Genomic DNA, 24,739 nt, shown 5'->3' with positions numbered 1-24,739 from the left:
TGTTGAGACACGAAGAAGGGCAGCAGAAACCCTCTGTATTTGTTTTCTGGAGCCACCATAAGGAATTGCCATACACTCAGACAGGGATGCTCTTTACTCTCTCACAATTCTAGAGGATACAATATCCAGATCCACATGTCACCAGCATCCTGCTCCCATTTCCGGTGTCTCCCAGCAGTTCTTCCTACTTCTTGACTTGTAGCTGCTCACTTCAAAGTTAGCTTCCATTTCCACCTGTTTTTTTTTTTTTGTCTCTCTGTGTGTCTATGTATCTCATCCCCTCAAGAGGAGCAGCAGCCCTTGGCTTTAGTTCTCCTACTTTAGTAATATTACCTAAGCAATATAGTCTCTAAAGATCCTACTTTCTTTCTGTTTTGTTTTTCCCATTATTTATTCACTTTACCCCCTCCTGCTAATTCCCCTTCACACAGCTCCTTGCCCCATGTTCCCTCTCCTTTTCTTCTAAGAAGGAGGCAGCTCCCCCTCGGTATGAATTCACCCTGGCATTCCAAGTCTCTGCAGGACTAGAGACACACTCTCACACTGAGCAAAGACTCTGCTTTCAAGCAAGGTCACATTTTGGGTTACTGAATGACCGTGTGTATTCAGGGAACACCAGTCAAGCCACTCCAATCGTGTACACACTTATCCTTGCAGCATCATGGAAGAATTTCTTATCCATGCCATGCTGACATTTCAAACAGTGAACTTTGGGGAAGGATTTGAGCATGGGAAACAATTAAGAGAGGAGTCAATCATCTTATTGAAAAGAATGCTGCAAAAAGATGGAATGTTATTATAAAAGTATTTATGTTAATGACATTAACATTACAAAGGTAAAATGTTTAGCCCTTTTGTAAAACATTTTTAACATTGCACTTAAGAAGAAATATGTGCTTAACCAGACACTAACAAATTGCATTGACTACTGTGATGTTGTTGAATGGTCACAGAAAGGAGGTTCTTTAAGTCTGAATCATGCTATGTTCTCTTAAAGGAACCACAGTGTAGGGTAAGGAGCAAGGACTTTGAAGCAGGGCCAGTTTTGAGTTCAATTTACAGCTTTCCCACATAGTAGCCCTTGTGGTTTGGGTCAATTATTTCTGATTAGCAGGTTCCCGAGTTGTAAAATAGAGACAAAAATGTTTCATGAGTTTCATTAAAGGAAATAAATTCATGTTGTAACAGACATGGGTACAAAAGGAATTCATGTAATGTTGATTGAAGTGAGTAATAGTTGAATTCAATCTCAGGACACTCTCATGACTCAACTTCTGTGGTTCCCTAGACAGGTTTCACAGACTCCAACTCTGTAATTACTAAAGAACCTTATGAGGAGGTCATTCTAAATACCATTATACCATAAAGGGGTTTCTCTGGGATCCTCAACCTCAGAATCTAACATCTAAGCCAAAACATGCTGGTCATTGAAGGTAATTTCATAATGAGATGAATATGGCAATTGAATCCACTCCTAAGTCTTCAACACCAACCCATTCAAGAAGATTACATTTCGTTTTTTGAAGTTATACTTTCTGTTCTTTTATCCATTTTTATTATTAATACAGTGCAAGTAGGCCAAGGTTATTTTGATCTGGTTAGAGATGCTAGAGGGATTAAGATATTTTCTTTCCTGGAGCATACTCAGAAAGTATTGATAAATTTATACAAGAAAGAGTGCCTGTGTGTCTTGTAGGGCCTAGGACTATTTTGGAAAAACATAAGAAAGAAAGAAAGAAAGAAAGAAAGAAAGAAAGAAAGAAAGAAAGAAAGGAAGAAAGAAAGAAAGAAAGGAAGGAAGGAAGGAAGGAAGGAAGAAAGAAAATATTTACCTCAAAAATATTCTCCCCGTTGTTATTATGTACAACCAAACTTCCTTCCACTGTTTCCTAGTCAACTATTCAAGTACTATGTGTCACTGATAGCAGAATGGGGCCCAGAAGGACCAGTCAGGATGAGGGTAGGATAGGAGTAATGGGAGAAATGAATTGCAGGATCCTATTAGAATAAGCCTACAGTTGCCTTTGGCTTTTATAACCTTGTAGGAAATCTATCTTGACCTCATTGTGAACATTATAATTTGTGGCGATCGTGAATGTCCCCTAAACCATTTCTGACTCTTGATAAATACACAAAAAAGACCCATGAGGACAGTATTATGAACCTTTCCAACAAATCCTGACATCATAGGTGTTGGAATGTGGCTGATGTTCTTAAAGTTAAATTGTGTCAGTGTATGATCAGGTACATTTCAGCCTGATGGCTAGCCACCTTTGTCGGGGTCACAGTGAAAAACAAATCCCCTGCTACTCAAGTCTTGCTTCTTCACTTGACCATCAAAAAATCCCCAATAAATTGTACCCTGTGTAGTCTTTGATCTATACATGCCTTGTTGTATGCTCAGGGCATCTTGTGACTGGTTTTCATATACCAATGTCAGTTATCCCTCACCCAGTTCTTGAAGGCATGAAAACTGCCATGTAATTGTCTATCTCATCAACACCTACATTGGCTCTTAAGATATGTCTCAGACCATGACCTGTGTTTAAAAAACAACAACAAAAAGTTGTTCACTTAATCCCACAGACTCTGCGCCAGACCTCCCAGGGTTCGTGTGAGACTTGAGTATTTGGCTTGATTTGTTTTTAAGGGTGTTTAATTCACAAATCAGTTTCCAGTTTTGTGTGGAAGTAAAACCTATCAAAGAACAACACAAACTGTGTGCTGTTAGATCAACTGCCCTTGGCAAGTTTTTTCCATTCCACCCTTTCAAGATTGTCAGAGTTCTGCATGGATATACCAATCATTAGGATACTTTTTTTTGTTTACAGACGTATTTGTTTATATATTTTATGTATAGGGTACTTTGTATGTAGTTCTGAAAATAAGATAAAGTTATCTGATCCCATTATAAATGGTTGTTAGGCACATTATGAGTGCTGGGGAACAAACCCAGATTCTCTGAAATAGCAAGAGTTTTTAACCCCTGAACATCTTTTCCAGCCCCAAGGCACTCTACATATACTAAACAGCCTTCTTCCATTTTCTAATTTCATCTGGCTTTTTTGACCAAGAACTTATACAGATTAAGAGCTATCTTTCAAATTGACTGGAAATTGGTCCTACTAATATTAATAATATTGATATTAATAATAACCATCTTTGCCCTGGTCACATTGAAGAACACATTTCCTGTTGTTCAAGTCTTACTTCACTTGACCATCAGAAAATCTTAATATTCTTCGATTTTAACATATTTATAAAATTCATGGATTTTAAAATATTTGAAAGTTTTAATGCACATAGTTGTTATCTGTATGGATGCACATATCTTCCCTTACTTGGCAAATGTGCTATGTGTTCCAGTTGGCTCAGTTTGAAACAAACTCCATCTGTCTTTAAGATAAGACATTCCAGAATCATCTCATTGCTTTAACAGGACCAAGATTTCGCTATTATTGTAAAAAGCTCTATGGTCTCAAGAAACAAGCTGGAGTAGCCATTCTAGTATCAAATAAAATCTATTTTCAACCAAAAGTCATCAAAAAAGATAAGGAAGGACACTTCATATTCATCAAAGAAAAAAATCCAGCAAGATGAATTCTCAATCCTGAATATCTATGCTCCAAATGCACCTACATTCATAAAAGAAACCTTACTAAAGCTCACAGCATACATTGCACCGCACACAATAATAGTCAGAGACTTCAACCTTCCATTCTCATCAATGGACAGATCATGGAAACAGAAACTAAATGGAGACACAGTGAAACTAACAGAAGTTATGAACCAAATGGATTTAACAGATATCTATAGAACATTTGAGCCTAAAAGAAAAGAATATACCTTCTTCTCAGCACCTCATGGTAACTTTCTTAATGCCTTTCACTGGGCTGTATCCTTAGCCTGCCCTGCTCCCAGTTCCATTTGTAATTGTTTCGGTCTGTATTGCTTGGTCGCCTTGAAATCACTGTGCAAACTAGGTTGACCTTGATCTTTCAGCCAACTTCGTGCCTGAGTGTATTTTGTGCTGGTGTTACAGGCATGAACCACCACCAGAAGCAGAAATGTTTCTTTCGTTGGGTGACGTAGTTGTTTTCTGATTATTACAATAAAACTCCCTTAGACAATAACCACTGTAAAGAAGTTATTACAAATGAGAGCACCACCATCAAGAAAAGAGTCCGAGTTAACATTCGTTGTCCTATAGCATCTTCACATTGAAAGAATTCAACCATTCTTCCCTTTTAGTGTGCAAAAAAGAACACATGATGTTTGACATGTTAATCATCCACACAAAATAGGATGGATAAATATTTTAAGCTGTTGAAAAATCCCAACATTAGCTATTAAATACCTACGGCACACCGTTGTTTGCTTGCAGGACATTTTAAATACAGGAAATAGAGATTGTGCCAATGTTGTTTTGCTATAATTGTTGGCAGAGGCCTGAGAGCATCTGAGAACTTGCAGGGATATACTGGAAACAAAGCAGAACTCCATTTCTATTCAATAGAAATGAAAAGAGACCAAAAGGACATATCTTTCCCGAGCCAGGAAGTATTTTTAACTTGTCAGCCTTCCCTTTGTAACAAGTATAATCAAGCTCTTAAGACGTTTAGAACTGGGGCTTTAAATGATGAGCTGCACAAAGCCTCCAGCTCTAGCTGCAAGTTTGTCATTGTTTTCATTGGCTTGTTCATATTTTAAAATGATCTCTGTTAGCCTAAAAGCATAAAATGAGTGAATTCTCTGTTTCAAGAAACTTTAAGCATGAAGGAACCAATGCTGCAGAAAATAATATGCATAAATCACGCAAAGCATCTTTAATATCTTTGTCCCCCAAGTCTTCCTAATGCAAAAAGCACTCTGGGAACTGCTTCTCCCAGTTGGCCCACATCATAGCCATATCATTGGATGCCATGGCTAAAGGAGGGCCGAGTGGTGCTTTTGATAAAGGTTGACATGCTTCCTTTTTATGGTACATGAATGTTCAAGGAACTACTTGTGAATACAGCACTATTCCTTACACTGTCATTTGCTTACAGTTCAATCTATTAATCATATTAATGCATCAAACATTTACAATTCCTTTAAATATAATTCAGATAATTCAGAGTGCATTCTTCTATGTCACTTAGTCTCAAAATGTGGTTACCATAGCAAAACATAAGCAACCCTTGGGTGCTTGTTAGAAAAGAGACCTTCTGAATGAAACATTCAGCTGCTGATGCTTTGGAAGCCCTCCTAGTGACTCTACTATGCATTCAGAATTTGCATTTCTTTAACAATTTGAATGTAAAGGCTGACTGTATAGCTCAGAGGTAGTGCACTTGTAGCATGCATGAGGCCCTGGGTTCTATACCCAGGACTACAGAAAGCAAAAAGACCCATATTGCTTATTCAGTCAAATGTGTAAGAAGTGAAGAAGGCCCAACTCAAACATTTCCATATTGATTGCAAACTTAATCAGATGCTTTCAATATGTAGTCACAAAAGAAAATGTACACATATCATATTGATTGCAGACTCAATTGATATTTTGATGATAAAACAGGTATAATGTTCTTTTTTAAATTTTATTTTTCTTGGATATTTTATGTATTTACATTTCAAATTTTATTTCCTTTCCCTCCTCTCCCATAACCCATCCCCCCTCCCTCTGCTTCTATGAGTGTGCTCCTACTCCCACCCACCCACTTCCAACTCAACACCCTGGCATTACCCTACATTGGGGAAACAAGCTTTCACAGGACCAAGGGCTTTTCCTCCTATTGATGCTGAACTATGCCATCCTCTGCTACATATGTGGCTGGAGTCCTGGGTCCCTCCATATGTACTTATTGGTTGGTGGTTAAGTCCCTGGGAGCTCTGGTGGGGACTGGTTGGTTGATACTATTGTTCTTCCCATAGTGCTGCAAAACCCTTGAGTTCCTTCAGTCTTTTCTCTAACTCCTCCATTGGAGCCTCCTTGATCAGTCCAATGGTTAACTACAAGCACCCTCATCTGTATCAGTGGGGCTCTAGCATAGCCTCTCAGGGGACAGCCATATCTGGCTTCTGGCAACAAGCACTTCTTGGCACGAGTGCAAACTCACTCACACAATAGTGACTGAGTTTGGTGGCTGCATATGGGATAGATTCCCAGGTTGAGCAGTTTCTGGTTGACCTTTTCTTCAGTCCTTGCTCTACTCTTTGCCCCTGTATTTCCTCCCATGAGTATTTTGTTCTCCTTTCTAAGAAGCAATAAAGCATCCACGTTTTGATTTTCCTTCTTCTATGACCTCTGAATTTATTCTTAGGTATTTCAAGCTTTTGGGCTAATATCCACTTATCTTTGAGTACATATTATGTGTATTCTTTTGTGACTGGGTTACCTCATTCAGGATGATTTTTCTTTTTTGGGGGGGGGGGTTCTTTTTTTCGGAGCTGGGGACCGAACCCAGGGCCTTGCGCTTCCTAGGTAAGCGCTCTACCACTGAGCTAAATCCCCAGCCCCAGGAAGATTTTTCTAGTTCCATCCATTTGCCTAAAAATTCCATGTAGTCATTGATTTTAATTGCTGAGTAGTACTCCATTGTGTAAATGTACTGCATTTTCTGTATCCATTATTCTGTGGAACGACATCTCCGTTCTTTCCAGCTTCTGGCTATTATGAATAAGGCTGCTATGAAAATAGTGGATCATATGTCCTTGTTATATGTTGGAGAGTCTTTTGGGTGTATGCCCAGGAGTCGTATGGCTGGGTTCTCAGTTAGTACTATGTCCAATTTTATGAGGAAACTCCAGACTGATATCCAGAGTGGTTGTACCAGCTTGCAATCTCACCAACAATCACGGAGTGTTCCTCTTTCTCCATATCCTCACCAGCATCTGCTGTTACCTGAGTTTATGATCTTTGCCATTCTGACTGGTGTGAGGTGGAATCTCAGGGTTGTTTTGATTTGCATTTCCCTGATGACTAAGGATATTGAACATTTCTTTAGGTATTTCTCAGCCATTCGCTATTCCTCAGCTGAGAATTCTTTGTTTAGCTCCATACCCCATTTTTAATATGATTATTTAATTCCCTGGAGTCAAACTTCTTGAGTTCTTTGTATAAATTAGATATTGGCCCTCTATTGGATGTGGGACTGGTAAAGATCTTTTCCCAACCTGCTGTTTGCCATTTTGTTCCAGTAACAGTGTCCTTTGTCTTACAGAAGCTTTGCAATTTTATGAGGTCCCATTTGTCGATTCTTGATCTTAGAGCATAAGCCATTGGTGTTCTTTTCAGGAAAATTTCCCCTGTTCTTTTGTGTTCAAGGCTCTTCACTTTCTTTTCTATTAGTTTCCATGTATCTGGTTATATGCGGAGGTCTGCCATCCACTTGGACTTGAGCTTTGTACAAGGAAGTAAGTGTGGGTCAATTTGCACTCTTCTACATGATGACCTCCAGTTGAACAGCACTATTTGTTGAAAATGCTGTCTTTTTCCATTGGACAGTTTTCACTCCTTTGTCAAAGATCAAGTGACCATAGGCATGTGGGTTCATTTTCGGGTCTTCAACTCTATTCCACTGATCTGCCGGTCTGTCTCTGTACGAATACCATGCAATTTTTATCATGATTGCTCTGTAATACAGCTTGAGGTCAGGGATGGTGATTCCCACAGAAGTTCTTTATTGTTGAGTATAGTTGTAGCTATCCTGGGCTTTTTTGCTTTTAAAATAAATTTACAAATTGCTCTTACTAATTCTATGAAGAATCAAGTTGGAATTTTATTGGGGATTGCATTGAATCTGTAGATTGCTTTCAGCAAGATTGCCATTTTTACTATATTAATCCTGCAAATCAACGAGCATGGGAGATCTTTCCATCTTCTGAAATCTTCTTCAATTTCTTTCTTCGGAGACTTGAAATTCTTGTCATACAGATCTTTCACTTGCTTGGTTAGAGTCACACCAAGACATTTTATATTATTTGTGGCTATTTCAAAGGGTGTCATTTCCCTAATTTCGTTATCAGCCTGTTTATCTTTTGAATAGAGGAAGACTACTGGTTTGTTTGAGTTAGTTTTATACACAGCCACTTTTCTGAAGTTGTTCATCAGGTTTAGGAGTTCTCTGGTGGAATTTTTGGGGTCACTTAAATATACGATTATATCATCTGCAAATGTTGATATTTTGACTTCTTCCTTTCCAATTTGTATCCCTTTGACCTCCTTTCACTGTCTGGTTGCTCTGGCTAGGATTTCCAGTACTATATTGAGTAAGTAGGGAGAGAGTGGGCAGCCTTGTCTAGTCCCTGATTTTAGTGGGATTGCTTCAAGTTTCTCTCCATTTAGTTTGATGTTGGCTACTGGTTTGCTGTATATGGCTTTTACTATGTTTAGGTATGGGCCTTGAATTTCTGATCTTTTCAGGACTTTTATCATGAAGGGGTGTTGAATTTGGTCAAATGCTTTCTCCTCATCTAATGAAATGATTATGTGGTTTTTTCCCTTGAGTTTATTTATATAGTGAATTACATTGGTGGATTTCCTTATATTGAAACATTCTTGCATTCCTGGGATGAAGCCAACTTGAAAATGGTGAATTATCATTTTGATGTGTTCTTGGATTTGGTTTTTGAGGATTTTATTGAGTATTTTTGCATAGATATTCATGAGGGCAACTGGTCTGAGGTTCTTTTTCTTTGTAGGGTTTGTGTGGTCTTTGTGTAGGTATAAGCATAATTGTGGCTTCAAATAATGAATTGGGTAGTGTTCCTTTTGTTTCTATTTTGTAGAAAAGTTTGAATAATATTGGTGTGAGGTCTTCTTTGAAGGTCTGATAGAATTCTACACTAAACCCATCTGGTCCTGGGCATTTTTTTGGTTGGGAGACTTTTAATGGCTGTTTCTATTTCTTTAGGTATCCAGTGTCTGTTTAGAAAATTTTCCACTTCCTGGAGATTTTCCAGTTTTGTTGAGTATAGGCTTTGGTAGCAGGATCTGAGAATTGTTTGAATTTCCTCAGTCTCTGTCATTATGGCTCCCTTTTCATTTCTGATTTTGTTAATTTGGATACTGTCTTTCTGCGCTCTGGTTTGATTTTCCTCAAAGAACCAGCTCCTGGGTTTTTTATTCTTTGTATAGTCCTTTTTGTTTCTACTTGTTTGATTTCAGCCCCGAGTTTGCTTATTTCCTGCCTTCTACTCCTCTTGGGTGAATTTATTTCTTTTTGTTCTAGAGCTTTTAGGTGTGCTGTCAAGCTGCTGACATATGCTCTGTCCTGTTTCTTTCTGCAGGCACTCGGAGCTATGAGTTTTCCTCTTAGCACAGCTTTCATTGTATCCCATAAGTTTGGGTATGCTGTGCCTTCATTTTCATTAAATTCTAAGTTTTAATTTCTTTATTTCTAACTTGGCCAAGTTGTCATTGAGTATAGAGTGTTGTTCAGCTTCCATGTTTATGTAGGCTTTCTGTTGTTTTTGTTGTCATTGAAGACCAGCCTTAGTCCATGGTGATCTAATAGGATGCGTGGGATTATTTCAATCACCTTGGATTTAATGAGGCCTGTTTTGTGATCAATTATATGGTCAGATTTTGAGAATGTACCATAAGGTGCTGAGAAGAAGGTATACTCTTTCATTTTATAATGAAATGTTCTATAGATATCTGTTAAATCTATTTGGTTAATAAGTTCTGTAATTTTCACCATGTCTCTCTTTACTTTCTGTTTTCACGATCTGTCCATCAATGAGAGTGGGGGGTTGAAGTCTCCTACTATTATTTTGTATGGTGCAATGTATGCTTTGGGCTTAATAAAGTTTCTTTTATGAATGTTTGTGCCCTTGCATTTGGAGCACAGATGTTCAGAATTGAGAGTTCATCTTGGTAGATGTTTCCTTTGAAAATATGACGTGTCCTTTCTTATCATTTGTGATAACTTTTGGTTGAAAGTCAATTTTATTTGATATTAGAATGGCTACTCCAATTTGTTTCTTTGGACCATTTGCTTGGGAAAAAATTTCCCAGCCTTTTACACTTAGGTAGTATCTGTTTTTGTCACTGAGGTGCATTTTCTGTATCCAGCAAAATGCTGGGTCCTGTTTACATATCCAGTCTGTCAGCCTATGTCTTTTTATTGGGGAATTGAGTCTATTGATATTAGGAACCAATGATTGTTGTTTATTGTCATTTTTATTGTTAGAGGTGGACTTATGTTTAAGTGGGTATTTCTTTCAGGTTCATTGCTTTTTCGAGGGTGTAGTTTCCTTCCTTGTGTTGGAGTTTTCCATCTATTATCCTTAGTAGGCCTGGATTTGTGGAAAGATATTGTGTAAATTTGATTTTGTCATGGAATATCATGGTTTCTCCATCTGTGGTAATTGAGAATTTTGCTGGATATAGTAGCCTGGTTGGCATTTGTGTTCTCTTGGAGTCTGTATTACATCTGCCCAGGATCTTCTATATTTCATAGTCTCTGGTGAGAAATCTGGTGTAATTTTGATAGGTCTACCTTTCTATGCTACTTGACCCTTTTCCTTTACTGATTTTAATATTCTCTCTTTGTTTCTTTACTTGGTGTTTTGACAATTATGCGATGGGAGGAATTTCTCTTCTGGTCCAATCTGTTTGTAGTTCTATAGGCTTCTTGTATGTTCCTGGGCATCTCTTGTTTTAGGTTAGGGAAGTTTTCTTCTATAATTTTGTTGAAGATATTTTCTGGTCCTTTAAACTGGAATTGTCGTTCTCTTCTATACCTATTATCTGTAGGTTTGATCTTCTCATTGTGTCCTGGATTTCCTGGATGTTTTGGGTTAGGAGCTTCCTGCTTTTTGCATTTTTTGACTACTTTGACCATGTTTTCTATGGTATCTTCTGCCCCTGAGATTCTCTCTTCTATCTCTTATATTCCGTTGGTGATGCTTGTGTCTATGTCTCCTGATCTCTTCCCTAGGTTTTCTATCCCCAAGGTTTTCTCCATTTGTACTTTCTTTATTGTTTCTATTTCCATTTTTATATCCTGGATTGTTTTGTTCAATTCCTTCACCTATTTGGTTGTGTTTTCCTGAAATTCTTGAAGGGATTTTTGTATTTCCTCTTTAAGGGCTTCTACTTGTTAACCTGTGTTGTCATGTATTTCTTTAAATTAGTTATTTATGTTCTTAAAGTCCTCTAACATCATCCTGAGATGTAATTTTAAATCCAAATCTTGCTTTTCTGGTATATTGTGATATCCAGTATTTGCTTTGGTGTGGGAACTGGGCTCTGATGTTGCTAAGTATTCTTGATTTCTGTTGCTTAGGTTCCTGCTCTTGCCTCTTGGCATCTGGTTATCTCGGATGTTAGTTGGTCTTGCCATCTCAGACTGGAGCTTGTCCCTCCTGTGGGCCTGTGAGCCAGTGATCTTAGGAGCGAAAGGGCTCTTGGGAGACCAGTGCTCTCGGTGCCGGTTTTGGGTCCGAGAGCTGTGGCCAGGCCATAATGCTCTGACTACTTTCATTGATATTATTTTATTCTTATACCTCATCTTTTATTTGTTCCCAGTCCTGGAATTAAAACATCACTGGGCTGTGGATGCTTTTACATACTTTCAATTTTTTGTAATTCGACCAGGATGGAAAGAAAAAAGAATAATCTTAGGAAGGCAGGAATAAAATTTCAATGGTTACTCAAAAGATGCTCCAACATACAACAAAGACACATACTCCACTATGTTCATAGCAGCCTTATTTATAATAGCCAGAAGCTGGAAAGAACCCAGATGCCCTTCAACAGAGGAATGGATTCAAAAAGTGTGTTACGTCTACACAATGGAGTACTACTCAGCTATCAAAAACAATGACTTCATGAAATTCATAGTCAAATGGAATGAACTAGAAAATATCATCCTGACTGAGGTAACCCAAAAAATCACACTTGGTATGCACTCATTGATAAGTGGATATTAGCCCAAAAGCTGGAACTACCCAAGGTGCAATCCACAGACCACAGGAAGCTCAAGAAGAAGGATGACCAAAATGCGGATGCTCCCACTCCTTCTTAAAAGGGGGAAAATATCCATAGGAGGGAATATGGAAGCAAAGTTTAGAGCAGTGACTAAAGGAATGGTCATTAAGAGCCTGCCCCACATGTGGACCACATATATACAGCCACCAAAACTAGATAAGATTGATGAAGTTAGAAAATGCATGCTGAAAGGGACCAGATATAGATCTCTCCTGAGAGAGACATCCAGAGCATGTCCAATACAGAGGTCAATGCTAACAGCAAACCACTGAACTGAGAAGAGGAAGTCCTTGGGGGAAATTAGAGGAAGTATTGAAAGAGTTGAAGGAGCTTGCAACCCCATAAGAACAACAATGCCAACCAACCAGAGCTTCCAGGAACTAAACCACTATCGAAAGACTATACGTGGATTGACCCAGGGTTCCAACTGCTTATGTAGCAGAGAATAGCCTTGTTGGGGCACCAGTGGAAGGGGGAAGCCCTTGGTCCTGCCAAGGTTGCACCCCAGGGCAGGGGAATATGGGGGGACAGTATGGGGGATGGATGAAATACTCGTATGGGAGAGGGGGAGAGGATGGGGATTTATGGACAGGAAATCAGGAAAGGAACAACATTTGAAATGTAAGTAAAGAAATATATCTAATTAAAAACAAGATATAGAGAACTAAGACTCTTACATTTAAAAAAAATTAAATTGTTGTTAAGCACTTGATTCTGATTGGTTAGTGAGAACTGGTAGTTAAGGTCAAGGCAAGCTGAATTCCAGCTGTTGTAACTTACCAAAATAGTTTTCAGTTTTGTTGTTTCTTTAACATGCTATCCCAAATGTCATGGCTTATGCAATTAAAAAGTGAACTTTCTGTGTTGGGTGTCTGAAATTTAGAAGAGGTGCCTCCTTCTGATGATTCTGGGGAAGATTTGGATCCTTCATCTTGCCAGATGGCAGAGGTAGCCCACATCTTTCAGCTCACCCCCAAACCTCTCACCACTGCATCATTTCCCATTTCTCGTCTCTTTCTTTCTTTTATAGGGGGATACAGATTACATGGAATCCAACTCAGGGAAATCATTCTCTCTCAAATCATTGCTTTGAGATTATCCACGCATTCAATTTGTGAAAATTCGGGGATTAGAACATGGGCATCTTTGTGAACCATTATTCTGTTTACTACAGGAACCTCATTGTTATCTTTCATGCCCATTCTTGGCTTTTAAGAAACTTTTTAAGATGAGGTGTTACTTTGGTTCCATTCGTTTTCCTTTAATTTATGACTGTACATGACCCATTACCACAGCTTTGTAATAAAAGACACTTGTCCTCTCTCAATGTGTTAAAGGATGGACCTTGTTTCTTGGCATTGAGTTAATATTAGTTAAGTCATGAAAAGACTTCCCTTTCAGAGAAACAAGAAAATGAATTTGGAACTTTAGACTGACAGTTTAAGTCTTTATTTTGGAATAACAGTTCAATCGCATTGGAAATCACATGACAACTGGTGCTAGTTAAATGCTGGAGTCCCCGCTGCTTCCCCTTTCTAGAAACCACAAATGCTGAGAGAGCCTATATTTGAAACAGTTTCTACTGTCTCAAGAGCCAGTTGGCTGATAAATCTGTATTAAGCAGATTGAAAATAATATACATGTATAAATATGTATATATGTATACATGCTTAACATTCAAAAATACATTTAATGAAAATACCCATAAAGTATCTATTTGAATCTATTTGAAAATATACACACATATGTGTGTGAGTGTGTGTGTGTGTGTGTGTGTGTGTGAGTTTGTGTGTGTGTGTGTATGCATGGGCATATGTATGTATGTGTTCCCACTTGTTTAAATAAATTTAAATGTAGAGGTACCTCATTTTTTAATATTTCTCTTTTATTCTTTTTATATTAATTCATTTCTTACAAGTATCAAGGCTTTTTACAACAAATAGAACTTGTTTCATGAAAAATAAATTTTACCACTCTAAATAATTATAAGCTTGAAAATGGAAGCTTCTTTAAGATGACTCCCTCCTCAGTAGCAGTGCCCTTGCCATTTAAAGGCCTCTCTTTCTTCCTGGCAATAATGTAATGTTGCAGACTCATTCTGGTTTTATCCTGCCAAGGACGCTGAATTGAATATCCTCTAATAGTTCCCTTTCCATATATATTGCAATAGAATATTGTTAAAGACCAAATTCTTCGTCCTAAGGATTCTTGCAGGAATCTCGGGGATTGAAAACAATAGCTTCTGTACTGTCATTCTTGGTAATTGACTGAGATGAAAGGAAAATACATAACGTGTGTATAAAATCTTAATCCACCCAGTAAATAACACACCAAGTTGTTATTCCATTCTCTCTCTCTCTCTCTCTCTCTCTCTCTCTCTTTCTCCTCTCGTCCCCAGAGGAGCTTTATTGGAATGTGAGGATTCTCAGGGATTTGAATAGCTGTAGCAGATCAGTAGTGAGAAGTGCTCATTCCTAAAGGATGCTATACCATCTTGTCATTACAAACTTCTATTCTGACTATGCGATCTGCGTGATCATAAAAGAGATTATCCCAAATGATAGTTTCCTTTATAACCTGCATAAGGAGAATGCAGATTCATTTCTACTTTGTGTACACGTGTGTGGTGTGTGGGTGAGAAGGTGTCTTACTAAGAAACCAAGGCTGGCCTTGAACGATAGTGATCCTCCCACCTCAACCTTCAGAATACTGTAAATACAGGTATGCACTACCATGCCTGACTTTTTCATTTGGTGCTGGTGGTTGAACTACAGTCCTATTCATGTTAGCTAAGGACTTACCTTATACCCGCAGTCCTGTCTGCTGGCTTTTTACCTTTCCATTCCTTTATGGTGACGTCAAACTTGCAGAGCATATGTTAACAGACATTTCATGAGTTCATTCATAGCTCTCCAAAATGGCCCGGCAGCTGGAGTACTGCATATGTTGATTTTGCTTTCTGAAGGCTGGTGTGTAGTTACACTACAAACCACTTCCAAACTCTTTGTGCTAGTACGCTCTAGAGAATTTTCTAGAGTATAATCCTCCCATGATACATTACACGGTACCTGTCTGCTTCAAATCTAGGACCATGTCCAGGGTTATCTTCCTCTTACCTTCAAGTACATGAGACTCCAAATCTTTTATGCTTTCTCCCTGTGCCTGGGTCCTCTTCCAGTTCAGACTGGACATCCATGTGTGATAAATGCTTAGTTCAGCAGAAATATTCAGAGGCAGGGCTTCTGGGAAGGGATTGGGTCATTTGTGCTCTGGCTTCATCAATGGATTAACAGATTAATCCTAAGTTCCTGGGATATTGGGAGGTGCTGAAAGTATAAAAGGTGAGACCAAGGCAAAGCCACTGGGTTAGGAGGCGTCTGGATACACTGTAAGAAGTTTAAAGTATGCCATATAAAGTGAACCATACTTCTGCACCTCTTATGAGATTGTACGTATCACCAAATTGATTCTCCCTAAATATGGATTTACTAGTTGATTATGGTTTAGACCTTACTAAGTTGTCCAGTTTCATTGAGTAACTTTTCTACAGTAGAGATAGAAACTTGCATGCTTCTACGACGAAGATTCTTGGAAGTCCTAGCAGATATGAAATTCTTTAAACTGTTATTGATGCCTTAGAGGAGTGTTCTTAATCTTTGGAAGGTTATCTGGAACACTCTGGAATTCAGAAGTCATCCTCTATATTTGAGATCCAGGCTTCTGTGTAGTAACAGAAGACTCAACAAAGTTCCATTGTCCCCAGGTCATCAGATAAATGGGGTAGCTCATTGTTCTAATGTAGGAGGCTTTACTGGGGAATATCAGTGGCTGTATCATTCTATGGCTCAGAGGATTTGAGATCTTTTTTTTTCTTTTAAGTAACCCAGAAAGAAGTATTCCTTGGCATCCATTATAGACTACTATCTCAGAAGCAGAGTATTCTTGAATTTTTTCCTACATTGCTAAGATTCTAGGAAAAGAATCTGGAATTTTTTTTAAACACAGTAGCTTTCACTCCCTCTTTAGTAAGAACTTCAATATGCAAGTTTGCCACTTGGAGATCCAGTCACAATAGAGATCATGTCATGGCAGTAAATCTGGGTAGAATTTGAGATACTGAGCACCTGCTTAGATTCCAGGTTCTGGCAATATTGATCTAAAAAGCAATGTGCTATTTTTGGGTTTTCAGCCTTAGCTGGATATTAGCATCTCTTTGGAAATTAAAAAACAAAACAAAACAAAGCAAAACAAACAAACAAACAAATCTGCCAATCCTTAAGTACTACTCCTTAGAGATTCGGGTTTTCTTCATATATACTATATGGAGTAAACATCAAAGATTTTGAAAATATTCCAAATGATTTTCCTGTGGAGCAGGGTTTGAAAACCCTTGTTTTTGGTGTTGCTTGAGACACCACCAAAAGATCACTGATACAGTGTATTTTTTTAAAAAAATATTTTGTTAATTCTTAAAGAATTTAATATACTATGTTTTGATCATATTCTCCCCATTATTCCATGTAATCCTCCCCAATCCACCCTCCCTCTCCACTTTTGACTTCCTTTTTGTTTTAAATAACCCACGGAATCAATTTTATACTGCCCATATACCCCTCAGTATAAGGCTATCCACTATCCTGGTTTTACTACCAGGAGCCACACTCCTAACACAAACAAACCCTTTATCCCCCAGAAGCCATCAACGGTCCATAGTTCCTCAGTTAGTGGTAAGGGCTGATAACCCACTTCCTACTCCTTGCTAGAATGTTGACTGCCTTGATTATGGGTGTGTCTTGTACAGGCTACTGTGAGTTCCTGCCTGATATGGTCCTGGCATGTCCAGAAGACACTGTTTCACTGTGAGTCTTGAACTTTTGACTCTTGTAATCTTTCCAACCTTTTTTCTGCAATGTTCTCTGAGCCTTGGGAGAAGTGATATCACTTAACCTACAAAGTGGCCTTTTTATTCACCTATCTCATGCTACAAAACACAATGTACTTAAAACACTTTATAGCTACAAATTATCCGGATTCCTCTACTGCTGCCATCAGTTACAAAATAAAAAAGAACTAAAACAATAAAGTAAGTTTCAGGCATCCCAGTTTCCAAATTTTAAGCATCACTCTCCATACCATTTTTGTGTTAAAATTTTCTCTGCTTTACTAGAAAAGAGTAAGTAAGTTACTACTCAGAGATATTGTGTAGATATCCAGATATTTTGGGGAACTTTGCCAATTCAAAAAATCTGGAAATATAAGAATCTACAAACATTTGAAAGAATCAGAATATCTAGGAAATTTTTAATATATGAATATTTTTTTCAATCCTTGATTCTGCAAGTGGTGAGTCTTTGGGGGAGAATTTTATAAGCACCGGAGTTCATTTTGAGCTGTTAGTACAGGTCCACTGTGAATCAGACATCAAGATAGAATTAGTCATGTAAGACATTTATTAAGGGAAACGCCCACGGAAAACAAAAGAGGTAGAAAACATGAATCAAGGGTTGAGATAAAGCCTTCATATCAGCATGCAGGACTGGCCCATGCACGTGAGAAAGTAAAGAAGATATGGGTAGGACAGACCTAGGTGGCATTGTTGCTTAAAAAACAAAAGCTTGCAGAAGCTGTGGGGTGCTCCAGAGGAAAGACTTAATGGTCCAGCTCCATTCTCCTCTGCTGAGCCTAGTTACTGGGTGGGAACAGTGTGAGGAGAAGGTGCCCTTGGCCTTGAAGCTACAGATGTAGATGGTGACATTCAGAGCCTGTCAGTGGATGGTTTTTTGTGCAGAAGGTTCTCTCCTGTAGGGTTTGTATGTGTGCTTCCATAGTTGCTACATGGATGCTTTATATACTATGAAAACAAATAAAAAAATTTCCCCCTGTTGGGTAATATAAAGAAAAATTATCCACATACCAAGTCATGAATGCTTTTTTTTTAATGTCTTGCTGTTTGTTCTTGTCCCTTTAAACCTAGGTAAATGGAAAAAAGTTTCGTGTATCAGTCATACTTTATCATCATGTCTGCCAGATTCACAATTGATTTCTTAGCTCCACAAAAATGTAACATGGTCACTGAATAAGATATGGGTGGAGGAACAATGTCTGTCCTCTATAATGACTATATATTTAGTGTTAGCTTTTCAAACTGTCGCACTCCTAGGTGTATTGCAATACACACATTTTCATATATTTGTACTTACTCATATCTTTAAGGAGCTTGTATTAAAGAAGGAGTTGTTGAGAACAATTGTAAGAATGTCTCTTCTTGGTTTGCCCCAGTGTGTTATCTAGCATGACAGATGCAGTGTTAGCTCGAGTGTATAAACAATCAGATCTGGACATCCTGGCTAAGGAAGCAACCATCCCAATTGTCAACGGACTGTCAGACCTGTATCATCCTATCCAGATCCTGGCTGATTACCTTACACTCCAGGTTGGTGTATTTCTTTGCTTTACAACAACAAATCATTCCTAACTCTCAAGTGGAACCATTTATTTACATGATGTTTAGCAGTTATTATGAGTAACTTTGATCTTAAAAAGTATGCACATGTGTGAATACTAGAGATCTAGAAAACAGAACATTGCTCTAAAGAGACTGTATGACCTTTTCTTCTAAATCCTACCTCCAAACCCCCTTTAGCCCCTCTCATATCTTCTGTTCTTTCAATCGTTTTGCTTTCTGTTGCTCAATTTAGCAATGGATGATTAAGGAATGAAATTGCGTGTGGAATGAATACGACTTATGCGACTGTGCGGTTAACATTGTTAACCTTTTGAGATCTAGAATCACCTAAATGACAAGCCTCTGAATACATCTTTGAGTCACTGCCTACAAGAGGTGGGAAGAGTGACGTTAATTGTGGGTAGCGTGACCTGGGGTTCTAATGTGAAGGGAAAGGAGGAAGTGAGCTAAGTGCTAGGACTCCCCTTTCTCTCCGCTTCCTGACTGGGTGCAATGTGACCAGCTATCTCAAAGTCTAGCGGCCCAGACTCCCCTACAATGATGAACCATATCCTTGAACCTGTGAGCTCCACATAGCCCGTTCATTCCTACCTTAAGGTGCCTTTGTCAGGTATTTCATCCCAGCACCATGGAAAGAAACTTATACAGTCATCCTACAGACACTACACTCCGTAACTTGGAGATGAGGAGTAGAGGAGTTTACTTTAAATGCACAAGATGCTCTGTTACCGTTTAATAATAGAAAAGGGCACTTCCTGCCATTTTATAAATTCATTAGAAATAGAATAAAGAACATGTAGACTTTATAGTATTAAGGATCTAAGTCAGCTATTATACCCAAATCAGACACTTGAATGACTTTTAAGACCTACATTATTCATTTGGATTGACACATCCAAACTACATGATCTTGTCACTCAGAATCTTAACAATCAGGGTTTCCATGTCTCTGGATGATTTTGAAGAGAAAAGGCAAACTGGATATAGGTTGACCTTCCTTTGAATTTGATGCTTGTAATGAGCTGTGAGCATTTAAATGAGAAGTCAAACACAAAGAAATGCTGTTTGGAGGTGAGGACAAGATCCACACAGAGAAGAAGAAACAATGTCAGACAGAAAGTTTCTGGTTTTGAGGGAAATCTTATGTAGACACTAGATGACTTCATGTTTCCCTCTGGAACTTTATCATTACTAAGTCATGAACTCACTAAGGGGACATGAGCTGTTCTGTTTATCATAGGGTCTCCTGCTGGCCCTTGTGCAACACTTGACCAAGGCAACACCAAGATATGATTTCAGTGACTGAAGAACAGGTTATGAAGATCACAAGGTTTAAGTGAGGTGAACCTGCCTTCACATACTAGCCTCGCCACCTACTAGTTCCGTGATCTCCAAATGACTCATTCTTTCTCCTTCTTTGATATTTATGAGGATTTAACTTTAAATGTATTAACCCTGCAGACATTTTTCTGTTTTTTTAAAAGGATGATTTATTTTACGTATATGAGTACACTGTAGCTATTTTCGGACACACTAGAAAAGCGTCTCAGATCCCGTGACAGATGGTTGTGAGCCACCATGTGGTTGTTGGGATTTGAACTCAGGACCTCTGGAAGAGCAGTCAGTGCTCCTAACCGCTGAGCCAGCTCTCCAGCCTCCCTTCCCCCTTCTATAAATTTTTGTTCCGTTTTTTCTTGTCTCTTTTTTTGATTTTTTTAAATTTTCATTTCAAAACAAATAAAAACAGGATGCTAGGGCAGCTCAGTGAATAAAGTCACTTGACATCGGTTCTGGGAAACCACAAGATGGAAGGGTGGAAGGGTGGAAGGGTGGAAGGGTGGAAGGGTGGAAGGGTGGAAGGGTGGAAGGGTGGAAGGGTGGAAGGGTGGAAGGGTGGAAGGATGGTGCCTGGAAGTTGTCCTATGACTTCCACATATATGTCGTAGCATGTTCTTGCCATCCCTCCATAAAATGAATACTTTTTAAACTTAAAAAATAAAAACAAATTCTTACCCATACGTAATACTGCTTTATCAAATTTTTTCTTTTGTGGTGCTGGGGATGGAACCCTGGGCCTCATGCATAATTGAGAGATTCTTTCCTAGTGAGCCCCACGTTTAGAGCAGTTTTGTCCATTTCTAAAGCAATGAATCAAGTAATTTAGATTCATTATTGTTTTAAAATGAAATAATTGAGTTGGAACATACTATGTCCATTCCTTTACTCCCACCCTACAAAGAAGTTGTTACCATGATATTTGTATTTGTAATCTGAGGAGTGCCTTTATACTTTACACATAACTGTATCCATAAACAGAGTAATAGTGGACATGTTTTTTGACCATTGATGGTGGCTATGCTATACTGTATTTTTTGCATGATAATACTTCTTTAGAATAACAAATGTGAGTTACATAGAAGTAATGGCTTTCTGCCCCTTTTCTTTGTTTCATCTTCAGTACAAGGCTGCTATCTGGACATTGACATTGCTAATTCTTTAAATTCATGACGATGTAAGCCTCACAACCACGTCTTGGCTTAAAATATTAGAACCTTTTAGCTCTACAGTTCTGTGATTGTATGTTCAGGTTACTGAATATAATTCCAAATATAGTCTCTTCCTTCCGATAAGGCATTTATTTCGAGGGAAAAGTTTTTCTTTATCTTAACTCTAGTAACTGTTCCACGAAAGTGGGTTTTCCTCCCCATATCCAATGCCGTTACCTCTTGTTTTGTAGGAACACTATGGCTCTCTCAAAGGTCTCACCCTCAGCTGGATAGGAGATGGGAACAATATCCTGCACTCCATCATGATGAGTGCTGCAAAATTCGGGATGCACCTTCAAGCAGCTACTCCAAAGGTAGGAATGCTGTCTGGCCTGAAAAAGCTTCTCTGGTGGTCAGAAGCTATTACCCAGTGGAAACAAGGCTTCTGATCAGAGCGAGCATAGTTGAAGTCAGGTAATTTAAGCTATATTACCAACTCTTCTGTTAAATAACTAGCTTCTTAAGAGCCCAATTTTACATATCTATCATGGAAACTAGTCTTGGTTGATGCCTTTTATTCTGTGATTCTGTGATAAAAGCACATCTGAATTATGCTTTTGGGTATTCTGATACTGGTCATTATGATGACTGGCATCTTTGTGCGTTATCACTACACAGGCAGAAGAGTACAGTGAAAACCAGACCATGTAAAATATTCAGGGCATGGGAATGGTGTTGTAGTCTCTCCAGTGCAGCAATGTGATTTAGAAAGAAAGAAAGAAAGAAAGAAAGAAAGAAAGAAAGAAAGAAAGAAAGATGTCTATCCTATGTCAAGGATCCAGTTTTAGATTTCAAACCCCATCACCAGGGTCTCTTCAAAGTTTTAAATCTAGTCTACCGCTACATGTTTTTCTATCCTGATTATACATTTCCATAGAATGTATGGGAAGCACACTCTGTTATTTAAGGAAATGGTAATAGCTGTTGCCTCTATATAAAACTAGAAAGTTCAAGGATAGAGGTAGAAGAGAGTTTTCTTCTTCTCCTCCTCCTCCTCCTTCTTCAAGGGATGTCCTTTTATATGGTCTAAATTTCTTAACACATAGATGTTTGATCTGTATAATAACATACATGCATAAATAAATTCACTAAAATAAAAACATGTGCACCCCCCCTGGAAGTCATCTTGCATTATGATATCCTTATTCTGTGCAGAATGAACAGGACTTCGGAAAGGTAGGAATTAGCCCTATAAGGAACAAGCCAACCCTAAAAGCCCTACTAAGAATGTTTTAAACAGCCCAGATCTACTATTCCCTTCTCTCCATTATGTTTCTTGTTTAGCTTCTGATGTGCTTTCAAGAGTCTTGTAAAAAGGAAAGTTCCCTGAGTAGAAACGATTTCGGAAACTGAGTGTTGATTTGCAGTCAGAGAATTGGCCTTCATATGAGGACACACCTGGTCACCACAATCACGTGTCCTGTCAGTGTATTTGAAGGATCAAATATAGATAGATAAATATAGAGGGACTTGAAATTTTTTCTTCACGCTTCTGCTTCTTGAATTTGAGATGTTTCTTTACCAACTACTAGGAACATAGCAGTAACGATCACCCAGTCTTGAGTATCTCATGCACATTTTACCCTCCATCTCTGTGCAGTGTCTTCAGTTGAGTTTCCTACTCACATATCCATGCCTGAGAGATTTACAGGAAAGCAGTAGGAAGAAAACAGGGAAAGGGAAAATCAAGGAAGGATCCTTTAGATAGGGACCAAACATCTTGGTTTCCCTAGACCTGGGGTATTTCCAGAGAAGAGAAACATTCAGTGCTAATTTTTCAAGATTATTTGGAAAACCAGGATGATTTGGTCACCCTAGTGCCATGACATGTTCAATCTAACAGAAAGAACTTCACTTGGTATAACAACTGAGCTCAGGGTGTTAGGCGTGCTTCAGAATTGTCCCATCCTAGAGTCAGGAGAGCAGCATTTCATCCTTCTGAACAGTTACTGAACAGGCAAAGTGGAGTGGCAAGTCTCTGGCACTTACAATGAGAGGAGCAGTCTGGTAGCCAGAAAGTGGCCTTCTGAAAAAGAAAAAAAAAAAAAAAAAACAGCTGTAAGTTCTGTGTTGATCACAACCTTGTGTGGCCTGTTGTATTCCAAATAAGTAAATAAAATCAGTTTCTCTCATGTTTCAGCTGAGTTGGTTTGAGTCAATGCATCCTTCTCTCTTAGTTTCCTAGGTCGGAACAAATTAGGACCAACTGGGTGGTTCAGAAAGCAAAGTGACATGTTGCCTGAGCTCTAGGTGCTGGCACAGCCTAGCCATGTTCCATTTGTTAATTGGCTTCTTCCTTAATTACTCCAAGCGTTTCTTCTACCCCCTTCATTCTGTGTCCATAGATCTCTATGTGCAAAAGCCCCTGGTCTTCAAAATGATAGCCGATTAAATTTAGGTCACTACCGCTCACCGTGGCCGCAGCTGAAGTGCTTATATATGCAAAGACCCTATTTCCGATTAAAGTTACATCCTGAGGGGTTCCCATTGGGCTGTGTGTGTGTGTGTGTGTGTGTGTGTGTGTGTGTGTGTGTGTGTGTGTGTGTGTTGCCGTGGCATCAAAGCCAGGGCCTCATATATTCTACCTAAGTACTTTACCACTGAGTTATGCCCTACCTCTAGGGCGTGACTTTCCCAAGGACATTATTTGTCCCGATGCACCTGCCATGCTGAAGAACAAATGGCAAGTACTTGCAATAATAGCATGCTCTGGAGGCTCATCTATTGCAACAAATTTTCTTGACTCAGAAAGATGGCCCTTCCAACAAATTCTCCTTTCATTTAGCATGCACTGGGTAAAAAAGCTCGACTGTGCCGTGTTTGAGCACACTCTCACTAGAACTCCAAGTCTGCAGAAAGGGTCTGTATGAAAACAAAATGTGAGTGTGTTTGCTTTCATAGAGAAAATGTGCATTGAAAATAATTATTCCCCGCTATAAGGAGATTCTGGAATGGCTCCATTCTGTTGAAAAAATACACTGTTTAAATGCTGTATTACTTGTCAAAAATGTTTTATTAACATTAAAAGAAAATTTCCAATATTACAGAGTAATTTCAGTAATGTTCATATATGGAAACTCATTTAAATGATAAAGTGTAGCAAAGTCCACTCAAATCTTGGTGAGAGCAAGGTTTTTGTTTTTGTTTTTTAAAAAAATACTGCTGCAAAGTCTGATAGTGCAGAAGTTGGTCCATCAATTTGTAGGTCTTCTTTTGTTAGTAGAACTATTTGCCTTAAAGATAAAGCTGGATTTATTATAAATTTAAGAAACACTGAAGTTTCCAAAATCATATGTAATCCATTTCCTCATGCCTCAACCAAGAATAACTTACACGTTCCCAAGAATATTATTCTGACCATGATTTGCAACAGTGTTCCATAAGCCATGGATGGTGATGATTTTAACATTGTTCTAAGTGAATATCTAGACTGGTTTATTAATCACCTTCTTCATCTGGCTTTAAGATTTATGTAAAGGCCAATGGGCTATTTAGTATTGAAAACGGAGATGTGAGTGAAGAAGTTCTCTATGCCTTGTAAATCACAGTTCAGGGTGGGCAAGGTTGGCTGATTTTCTAATTTCCAAGCCTCTCTCTTGGGTCTCTAAGTACCTATTGATTCTTTCTCTAAGAGTGATTATGCTTAGAGAGCCCAATACCTCCTCCCTGAAGGCAAGACTACACTGCCAGAGCAGTAGGTGCCTGGTGTAATAGCCCTGGCTCTTTATGTATGTTTACCTTTATGTGTGT

The 24,739-nt window shown here is 38.6% G+C and overlaps 1 protein-coding gene across 1 annotated transcript in view; it reads left to right on the top strand.

Moving 5' to 3' along the window:
* The window catches only part of Otc (ornithine transcarbamylase), a 76,116-nt gene that overhangs the window by 39,410 nt on the left and 11,967 nt on the right, over positions 1-24,739 (top strand). The window contains exons 5-6 of the mRNA NM_013078.2: positions 18,257-18,410; positions 21,181-21,303. Of these exons, the coding sequence (NP_037210.1) occupies positions 18,257-18,410; positions 21,181-21,303 (277 nt within the window). The remainder of the gene's footprint in view (positions 1-18,256; positions 18,411-21,180; positions 21,304-24,739) is intronic.

This window comes from Rattus norvegicus, chromosome X, assembly GCF_036323735.1.
Source record: "Rattus norvegicus strain BN/NHsdMcwi chromosome X, GRCr8, whole genome shotgun sequence".
Classification (NCBI taxonomy): domain Eukaryota; kingdom Metazoa; phylum Chordata; class Mammalia; order Rodentia; family Muridae; genus Rattus; species Rattus norvegicus.
The sequence above is the reverse complement of the archived record's forward strand: the minus strand, read 5'-3'. Positions and strand labels throughout refer to the sequence as shown.